The sequence below is a fragment of the Varroa destructor genome, unplaced genomic scaffold (genome assembly GCF_002443255.2).
Source record: "Varroa destructor unplaced genomic scaffold, Vdes_3.0 BEIS01000002.1, whole genome shotgun sequence".
NCBI lineage: Eukaryota > Metazoa > Arthropoda > Arachnida > Mesostigmata > Varroidae > Varroa > Varroa destructor.
Window position 1 is genome coordinate 42,795,679 of NW_019211455.1, and position 11,205 is coordinate 42,806,883.

Below are 11,205 nucleotides of genomic sequence, written 5' to 3' on the forward strand. Positions count from 1 at the left end.
AAAACTAGACCTTTCTTGTTTTTGTGAGTACTTTCGTAGTAACCAAGGAGTTCAGTATAGTATCCACTACAATCTTCTCTTCCAAGGCCAGCGAAGGCATACAACGTTTATGAATAGTAACGCACAGCTTTCATGGGAATTTTTATCTCAGATATAGCCTCTGATAAGCTAAAATATGCTTAAATAGACTTAAATAGTTCAAATAATACAATTATATTATTTTTATTTAATCATATTCGCCCGTTTGTCGGGATAGAAGCATAGAAGTAATAAAAAAAAAATAAAAAAGAAATTTTGGAAAATAATAATGTAGTAGGATTGTCAGCTTGGGGCATTGACTCGCATGCACCCTAAACAAAGTGGCAAATGAAGTCTGCACAACTCACGCAATAAAATCGGTTGGGTCAACCGCAACGCGCTTCAGTTTGACTAAAGTATGAACGTTTTAGGATGAAATGATCATTTTCTGATGTCTTCCGAATTAAGATTCTCCTGGCGTAATTGTGCATCCTTTTTGTGTTAAGTGAGTTAACTCAACACGCATTTTCAGCTTCTGTGATACATTATTTGTATCTCAAAGAAACCATATGACATTTGTATACTTTGCTCATTTTTAACAATTTACTTTTGAGTACACCTTACATGGGTCACCTAGAGGGCAAGTCCCGCTTACTATTTAGCATTAATTTGTCTGAGACAACCTCACATCGAAGGAAAATTAATAGTCAGAGGTACTTCAGGGTCCAATCTCCCTCTAGGGCTCATTGAACAAGGCCCAATAATTCTACCGGGGCGTCTTCTGCTGCTTTTTGCTCAAAGGTCAACACTGCAACAGCACGCAATATTGGGTCGGTTTCATTGTTTCTTGGTTCACTTGCTTAGGTAAACCGTAAATAAAGTAAAAATATGCACAATATATTTTATAGCTCTCTATGTACATATAATGGTTTTTACAATGCAAAACTACACCTGTAGTATTAGTTTCTATGACACAAGTCGCTCCCCCTCCTCTCTCTCTCTCTCTCTATATATATATATATATATATATATATTACAATCTTTAGCTCTACATATGTTGTCTCGTTTCCTCCGTGTACCAAGAAACGAGTGTAACTTCTTTTGGTGGAACATGCTGTCTAGTTGACGGCGGGCTTTTTCCAACAACTAAGTGTCAATCATCATTTACTATGTATACAACGCAACCTTTTGACCCATCTATCGTGCCCACCTGGTCGCGTGAAATGTTGGCCAATACGAACAATAGGCACAATAGAAAGCTAACACATGCGGTGTTGTTGCGTCTAAGACCAGGGAACGCCTGATCGGATCAGTAAAGAGATCGAACGCGCACGTGGTGTATATCTGAGATCATGCAAACACCTGTCATGCAAACACCAGAAACCCGGCATGCCCAGATGTTAGTCATTTTTGATCTTTTGGAATCAAAAACGTTTTATTTTGTGTTCGGATACGAGTCTCATTCATTCGTTTCTCATCCATGTCAGCAGCAGCTGAATTTACATATCCTGGCCTTCCATTGTCTGACACTTTAATCAGTGTAAGGACATCTTTGCGCTGCCTTCATTGTGCTATATTAACACTCGTCGAAAACTTCTGAACAGCTTATTTAGGCTCTCCAGATATCTGCAGTCCACTCGACTCACAACGAAGGAGTTTCTCATAACCTTCTTTGCGATTTGTCGGTCACTTGTACTTCAAAATGACAAGAAACATGTTTTTGATGCATCTCGCAGTAATTTGCCTCCTGTGCATCGCAAGAAGTAAGTAAACTTTGTTTTTGTGGAGATTTGTAACCGTTATAAAATGTTTTCATCAGAAACGGCTGTAAATGTAAAATAAACTATAACCTACGATACTCACGTAATTAGATAACACTAATTGGGTTGATATTTAGATATAATGTTGTTAATCCGCTGTCAAGTAACGGGTGGGGAACACTGGGGCTCTCAATGATTGTATGGTTCAACCATGAATCTACTGTATGAAACACAGATACAGATATACTAACATGGGAAAATGGGTTACGCAATGCAAGAGCATTAAAAAATTTGCGGATTTTACCAAACTCTGCCTGAATTTACTGCAATTAATTTAACTTCTCTTATTTTTGTCTGTTAACGTAATATTCATAGTAATCAATCGAAGTAAAAAATAGCTTAATTTATGAACCTCATTATTTTAACTTCATTTAGATCTCTTTTGCTTTCCAAAATTCTACGTGCCAACTTTTATGAGGTAACTTCTTATGACTCCTTTCTTTTCTTTTCTTTTTATTTCTTTATGATAAATCTAATTTTTGTGATTTCTTTTTTTTCTGAGCACTTGCATAGTAATCAAGCAGTTCAGTATGATACCCAGTGTAATCCTAATAATTTTATGCAAACTGTACGACAGGCGTAATTGAGTGAAAAGACGTCTTCGTGCAACTAGATATTTTGTCCATAATTGATTCTGCCTTATAATAGGAACCTTCTCGTTCTGATAAAAATACACTTATCCTATGGATAATTCGGATACTTAGAAAAACCTTTCGAAATAAATATCGTACTTATGGTACAAAGATGTATAGACCTGTTCCGTTTTAGCGGTGACGAAGGTGTTCATCTACAAACATATTTTCATGAACGAAATTTATTGTATACCTCTGTTTTGTGGCCAGATTCAATTCGCAAGAATGTGTAAATTAATGAAAAAAAAAATGTGCAAACGAAAACAATCATCCATAGCTACCTTTGCGAGTAGTACCAAGCTTTAAGACATCACTCATTCGACACCGCTCTATTTATGGCACGAAAATGTTTTTTTTTTCAACTTTGTCTTTTGGTCATTCTAGTTAACATTAGAGAGCATCAATACTCGCGAATATACCACAAAAGATACAGATTTATTATCCATAAATTAGACTTTGTTTTCGGTTCTGTACAGTGTAGAATCCTTACTAGAAAGCTTACCTGTTTCTCTTGCGAGATTCGATAGTTTAACTCGGGGAAAAAAATTGTGAGAAGAATTCTAATGCTTATAAATAGGGTGATGATTAATTACGTAAACAAGGCATAGAAATGTTTGCTATAATTATTCATTGTGAAGATACTATAAAAGCACAATAATTTTGATGTAATTATATAACCTGAGCCTTGCAGATTCATTTAGTTTCTTTAGAAGAGTGCAAAAAGCACACAATTATTTCGCTCAGAAACTACATAAGTTCTATAATTATGGAATTACGGTGTTACCAGGAAAATGGCAGAAGGTCATCTATCGAGGACTGATATAGTTATTTGATATCACAATAAATGACCTTCGAATATTTAGGGTGTAGCGCAGCACTCGACAGACTCAGTTGTGCCCGACTAAGGGCAGTAGGCGCATTGCAACATAGTGGCAGCTTTGTGGGATGAACGAAAGTGTACACGATTTGGTGGGGGCCATTTAATGCAGGACGAACGAGCAAAGAGTCTGGAATTCACGATAGCAAACAGTTCCGTGCACATCGTCAATGCTTCTCGTCATTAACCATTTGACCAAACAAACGAAAAGGCGACGTCCTTCCGCTCGTTATGAAAAACGAAAGTTAACCTAATCCTTCGAAGGTGTTCCGTCATAAACAAATGCACAGTAACGGTCATGCGGGAAATTAGGTTGGCTATCTTCTTTAGCAGGGTATTATGCAGGCTAAATTCAGATATGGTGTGCTTGAACAGGTCAACTAGGAAACAATTAGCTTATTCTATAGTTTTTCTCTTTTACTGTAGCATTTATTCGTCTATTCGGTTTTTCAATTACTTTAATCTATATAATCCAGAAATGTTATGTCGACTAGCGATGAAAAACACTGTTCCGAACATAAAGTTAAATAAAGGCGAGCCTCTTAACAACTATAAGCCACTGCTTTTCTGAATCAAACCTAAGTTTTCAGATACGTTTTGGCTGTTTTTAACTATTATTTCGTGAACCCATAAAAGAGGTGAAGTGAGGAAAATTACGCTTAATCATGGACCAAATCTGGTCAGTTCGGGACAGCAAAGGGGATTATCTATCCTTCCTGAGACAATTCAGTATCCTTTGCAAAACTGATTGTCAGTGTGTAGTGGTCGAGAAATTTCGGCATCAAATGAACGCTGTAGACTTGGTTGATAAGTCCATGCTTAATCTGTTCGAAGCCACACTCACTTCTATTACACGCCAACAGTGTTCTTTTAAATAAGGTGAGCTCCAAATACCGTTGTTGTATCGGCAAACAAAAAGTTGAATGTACAGGCTGAAGTATAGCCTCCGGATAAAAAAGGTTCCCTGAAGGTCTGCAAAATAAAATTCCAAATACCTTTTTAACCTGTTAATTGACTTTTGTCTTCTGATCGTGCTTCAACCTTCCACATATTTTTTTAGGTTGTACCTAATTGGCTTGAGATTTTTATATAATATATATTAGAAATATGTATGCCTTCGGGTGTACCTGATAATTCAGCCCAAAAAAAGACGACCAAGAGAAACAAAGCACACAAAGAGACGAAACACGTAAAGTCCGAATTAGTTATGAGGCACGCTGCTTTCCTTAATACTTCTATTTACAACAGCAATTGAGATAGTCGCGGTTCACCAATTCGAAGCTAAAAAAAAAAACGTACATCAGTGACAGAGTGAAGCTCTAATACCTCAAGTCGTCGAGTCTTTTATCATTGTCGCTTGTGTACGACCCTGTATTTCGATATCTCGTATGAGTGATGTAAACGATTTCGATGTGTCGGTTATCGGTCCGCTAAGCCTTGGAGTGTTAATGGTCTTATTTCCATCGATTTAAAGGTAAATCACTTTTTATGAACGTATGTAACGTATATATTATTAAGCTTGTTATGTACCTAGTCATCTTGTGATTTGTAGTTGAGAAAGGATGTCGAGAGGCGCTCACCAGAAGTTTATGGAGCATTAAAATTTAAACATCCAACTTACGTTATACTTTAAAAAGAAGTAAATAACAGAATGGATAAGTCATAATAACGAAACACGTTTATAAGCGCCACTAACAGATTAAACTAAAACTGAACGGAATTTTTGTAGTAGAGTATGTTATGTACGTAGAAGTATGTTAGTGGTATAATACAACCGAATAACGGAATTAGTGAAACAACGTAATTGGTTTATTGAAACAGGTACAGGTGTACGACACGTACTCTTCGTCTGTGTATGCAAGCCTACGTACCTATAATGCAGGTATCGTGTATACTACATAATAAAGTATATGGTAATAAAACAATAGTAACGGTTTTTAATAGCGGTAATAAGGAAATTGCTTCAAAGAAAGACAGCTTCAAAATGGAAACGACCCTGATGCACCATGTTTTGAACTGGCCTTGAGTAGCCGAGCTGCGCGGTGGTGCTACAGGGGTACTTAGTTTGGTCGTTGTGTTTGTCGGTTGAAATTGCGCAACGTAACTCTTTATACTTAACGTATTTAATATTCCAACTCATCGAGCTGGACAAGCCTACTAAGAATCAGGCCCAAAAGTTCCCCAAAATTTTCATAGCATCCTATGTATGCACGTCGCAGGCATTGTAAGAGATAACATTATGGGTAATTTCGATGCAATTTATAGAAATTTCTCAGATTTTAGCAGGCAATTCGACAGCAGACATATCTCAGCAAATTGAGGTGCGTTTGACATAATAAGTTCATTCATGAAGATGAGTTGAAGATTTCATAACGTTATGGAGGTACATTTCTTAGATTCTTGTAGGTAATTGTAATTCAATTATTTGTTTAAAAATATCCTCTGCCTTATTTTAGGGCAAATATTGTATTTTAGGACTGGCTTCACCTTAAATATAAGGCTGCCTTCGATCTACTGTAAGGTTTGGAGTCAATTAAATTCGTTCAAGGAAACGCTAAAACTAAGAGATAATTCCTAAATTTGTATTCTAAAATCATACGCGACTCTTTTATTTTTTAAGACATTCATATCTCTATTATTCTCTTTCGTTCTTTAAAACTACTTCAGTTCTTCTGTCTTGGTGTCGGCATTTGGGCAGTACATGGCTTCCTCGTGCACGCAGACCTGTAACGAAAGTATTTTTAGTCAATATAAATATTCCTCAAATCCACATCGTTGTTAACACTAGAATCAGTTTTACTTGCAGGTTTTAACGAGCCTATACTCGAGCTACAGTAAAAAAATACTCCATGCTTTAGCACATTGTCTAACACCTCCACCCTCATCTGTATACTGTAATTTTCGTCACGCTGGCGTAATATTGGGCACGCAAAAATATGGATGCACTTATCAGGGCTTTTCGGTTCGCTTTCTTTCAATACATATGGCCACCGCATTTGGTGCTGAAAAACTGTAACGCCATTTCTAATTTTTTGTTAATATTCGTGTACTAGTCGAACCCATCACTTTCGACTACAGGCTTTATACATACTCCGTCTCCGTGAATCTGGTTATTTTGCCTGCTATTGATATCCATTATAGCGACTAGTGACAGTAGTTGGGCGCCAAGTGCACCCACAGGCATCGCCACAAACTTCCACTACTTGTATTTAAAATAGATGTTGGAGAAATAACACGAAATATGTAATCTCCAATTAATAGGTACCTGGAAATCGGGACTATATCTCATTCCTCGAGGACAGCAGCGCAGCACGGCTTTCCCATTGGAACATGTCCAGAAGCCCCGGCACTCGTCATCGCTGACATCGGGATACATGTCCCCGTGTTCTGAGTCATGTTGCAGGCATGACACTGTCCGTCCGCGCCGGCAGAGCTCTGATTCACCTGTGAAGAATCAAAAAAAAAAAACTGCGTATACATCTTTTTATGTATGTTAGCCGAATAGGTAAAGATCATGCGAAGAACAAACAATGGGCTTATGATACGAACATTCTTTGGATATGGTTCTTGGCGCGGCGCATAGACAATATATCACGTTTAAACACACTGCATCGTTCGTTCTTACTATAATTATTCAGCATAGTCTGCACCGTTTAAAAGATAGTGGCTAATTAATAATAAATAGGTTTTCTGAAAGATCTTAATTTTTCTATAACATGGAAGTGTCTTTCATTTTATTTTTTGATTATCTACTGACGCATATTTGCCTGTACGTTATGACACTATAGTAAATGTTGACATCAGTCAGGTAAATTTAAACAAAAATCTGCTATTTTTTCTTCTACCGGATACTCCTTCGCCATTTTGAACCTTCATATGTTCCAGCCCAGTTACTGGGCTGGCGTGACCAGTCAACACATCATTAACATACGACCTAGGTAACATATGATGCTCATACGGCAACAATTCGTCAGGCAATAATTAAGTCCTTTTTTTTTTTTTTTTTTTTTTTTTTACGAACAGCAACAGTCCATCTAATGCACTAGTGACTCAACGCTACATAAATCATATATTGGGAAGGAATTATCGATACATAAAAAGTTCCAAAACGTATTGCTTATATACGGCGTCATAAGTATCGCTGTATGCTAGCCCTTATTAGCCTCGATCTCTCGTAAACAACGATTTCGATTCAGTCGCCAACCTCCCTTTCAAAATAAATCTTAAGAATCATTTGTACTATGACTAACTTCAGCACATGCCAGCATCAGTAGTACATGCAGAATACTACCGTTGTACTGAGTTGTCTACTATATGAATAGAAGTACTGCAAAGTTTCGTGTCGCCATACACGCGCCGCGTCGAGAGTTGTCACACCTTGCTGAGCGTCAAAATGTTTCCTAAATCAGTTCAGCTCTTCTATGGACGAACTGTGATCGCAGTGTAAGCAGGAAGCGATCCTTGATTATAACGAACAAGTCGCTAGAAAATACCGAAGACAAAGGTTTAGGCAGAACGATAATGTATATGCAGGTACAACATTGACAACAGCAACAAAGACTATACCATCATCAACAATCATCGTAAAAAGTCATCAGCTGCATAGAAGTGAAATAGACAAGCTGATTTCCCTAAATATATCCTAAATGCAAAATCTATTGGCTCCATCTTCGACCACGAACCCATAACAATCGCACTGGTCCTGGATTCGTCCTCAGAGGTCGGTGTTATAAGATACGGCGAAGAGCCTGGGCTGATCAGTTGCAGGCATTGCCGAACTATAGTGTCATTAAGGTATCGAGCTGGTGCTAAGACGTATACGTTCCGCTGGTGCTGCCTTAGTTCGTGCAAGGACGGATATCACCACTTACTTGAAATTAGGTCATTGAAAAAGAATCAGAAGTAGCCTTAAGGACAGCTTTGTATAAGCATATAAGAAATATCTATCGTGCTGGAACTTGGAGCATTCGCATATATGATATTGCGATGTTTAATAAACACAATGTAAATTAAAAAGCACCATGGTCTGTTATTTTCGTCACAGTCTACTTGTTGAACTTGGCAAAAGTTTCCTGTGACACATACAAATTGAAGGAAAATAATATGGAAAAGCCTTTGTCAGTTCGGAGAGCCTACTAAAGATGCAAGTTCTTACCTATTTAGAGAAAACAGACACCGTTCGATTAAGCGGGGAGCAAAAAATTCCGAAATACCCAAATAACATGACGTTTATGGGCTACACCCCCAGGTAGAGCACGCATGGTATAACTGTATGTCAGAGCTTCGCTCAATTGATTGCTTGGTAAGAATTGCTAAAGTTTGAGGTATCAAGGGATATAAAATTTAATGTACCAAGATGAAAGCTTAATTCAACAGTAATAAAGGCGCAATATTTCAAGAGGATCCGCTCCAGTTTACTATATGAAGCTGTCTGATAAGACACATCTACAAACAGGAAACAGAAAAATATAAAAATTAGATTTGGCGGTGACTGTTACATGTTCCATCAAAATGCAAAGTTTGTATATTGAATTCCACATCGGGCGCTTTTTAGGTGATAGGAGCACCACACAGACGATGAGACAAATGTTTTGCTTGGAGTACATTAATGGAGTACGAAGCTTGGGGAAGCTTAGAATTTTGCCAATAATTTTTCACGCTAGAAAATTGATAAGGTACCGGAAAATTATAGAGATTTTATGTACTTAGCCCCCAGACATGCAGTGAAAATCTTGATTCTTTACGCAGTAGCTTTGCATTAAATAACTCTACTGACTGACCAAGCCTGGAACGGTTGGTTCCAGAATCGCAATGCAACGTCCACATAGATAATCGACTGAAATAAACGAAGGTTAAAGGAGATTTGACCTAAGTTGTATAGATTTGTACTTGCGTAAGTATAGATTTGTAGATTCATGACACGGAATCATCGTACAACTTCAATGTAGCGGGCAGTCAACGAAGTCTTGATGATGCAACAGACGTGCCTATATCGCATATGTGTTAGTAAAGTAAGCATAGACGATGGCTCAGTTTTCACCAGCACATATTTATACTCAATTACAAATAGTATTGCCCTTAGCACTAGATACATTTTGCAAAGCTATTCGGTAAGATTCTTATGTATTTATTCATTTTTCAATGTGTATATACCGTTCGTGCGTCCTTTGAATGGCTCGAGCCGTTGGCAAACACAACACAGTAGATTCAGGGAGCTCGACGTTGAGGATTACAACACTCGAACGAGAGCATCATCAGTTTTCAGTAGATGTCACACTGTATATTTTTTTACATCTAAAAGCATCTTTTTGGTAAAATCATTGTTAATGGTAATCGGCTTTAGCCAGTTGAAAGGGGTTTCCATTTCGAAGTTCTGCCGCACGCTTGGAATATGGCGAATCCTTAAACCGAATGTGTTTGCACGAGCTGAGCAAGTGTTTTCTTCACAAAACTGCACTGTTGACAGCCTTTTCACAAAGAGATAATGACAAGTGTCGAATTAATATTTTACACTATCGACATTTTGCACCGCAATTATGTGCTTTTATAGTATCTTCACAATGAATGATTATAACAAACATGTTTACATCCTATTAACGTAATTAATTTTTACCCTATTTATAGGCATTCTTCTCATAATTTTTTTACTCGAGTTAAATTAGAGAAGGAACCAAAATTTAATATTAGGCGTCATTCTGGAGCATGTTTACTAACTTCATTAGGAACGATTGAAGTTTCGAGGGCGGTGGCCTAAGGATTCTATACAATGCTGTACCGAGAACAGTCTGTGTCTTTTGTGTGACACTTGCGAGTATCGATGCTCTCTAATGTTAACTAGAATGACCAAAAGACCATGGATAGAGCGTTGTCGAATATCTTAAAGTTTGGTATTGCTCGCAAAACTCGCTATGGACGAGTAACGCATTCTTGCAAATTGACTCTGGCCACAAAACAGAGGTATACAATAAATTTCGTTCATGAAAATATGTTTGTAGATGAACACCTTCGTCACCGCTAAAACGGAACAGGTCTATACATCTTTGTACCATAAGTACGATATTTATTTCGAAAGGTTTTTCTAAGTATCCGAATTATCCATAGGATAAGTGTATTTTTATCAGAACGAGAAGGTTCCTATTATAAGGCAGAATCAATTATGGACAAAATATCTAGTTGCACGAAGACGTCTTTTCACTCAATTACGCCTGTCGTACAGTTTGCATAAAATTATTAGGATTACACTGGGTATCATACTGAACTGCTTGATTACTATGCAAGTGCTCAGAAAAAAAAGAAATCACAAAAATTAGATTTATAAAACTAGACCTTTCTTGTTTTTGTGAGTACTTTCGTAGTAACCAAGGAGTTCAGTATAGTATCCACTACAATCTTCTCTTCCAAGGCCAGCGAAGGCATACAACGTTTATGAATAGTAACGCACAGCTTTCATGGGAATTTTTATCTCAGATATAGCCTCTGATAAGCTAAAATATGCTTAAATAGACTTAAATAGTTCAAATAATACAATTATATTATTTTTATTTAATCATATTCGCCCGTTTGTCGGGATAGAAGCATAGAAGTAATAAAAAAAAAATAAAAAAGAAATTTTGGAAAATAATAATGTAGTAGGATTGTCAGCTTGGGGCATTGACTCGCATGCACCCTAAACAAAGTGGCAAATGAAGTCTGCACAACTCACGCAATAAAATCGGTTGGGTCAACCGCAACGCGCTTCAGTTTGACTAAAGTATGAACGTTTTAGGATGAAATGATCATTTTCTGATGTCTTCCGAATTAAGATTCTCCTGGCGTAATTGTGCATCCTTTTTGTGTTAAGTGAGTTAACTCAACACGC

At 37.3% G+C, this 11,205-nt stretch overlaps 1 protein-coding gene and 1 long non-coding RNA gene across 2 annotated transcripts; both read right to left on the minus strand.

The window, feature by feature from the left end:
- Positions 1-5,926: 5,926 nt before the first annotated feature.
- LOC147757847 (uncharacterized) lies at positions 5,927-6,791 on the minus strand (the record flags this gene model as incomplete). The annotated part of the gene is given in 2 exon segments (XM_086979189.1): positions 5,927-6,071; positions 6,613-6,791. Coding segments are annotated over 2 exon segments (245 nt in total), but the record flags the coding sequence as incomplete, so codon positions are not given.
- Positions 6,792-7,457: 666 nt separating this feature from the next.
- On the minus strand, positions 7,458-10,076 carry LOC147757848 (uncharacterized). Its single transcript, XR_015320360.1, has 3 exons — positions 10,062-10,076; positions 9,501-9,814; positions 7,458-8,217 (listed from the first exon to the last, which is right to left on the minus strand). It is a non-coding gene; the product is annotated as an uncharacterized LOC147757848 (long non-coding RNA).
- Positions 10,077-11,205: the final 1,129 nt, after the last annotated feature.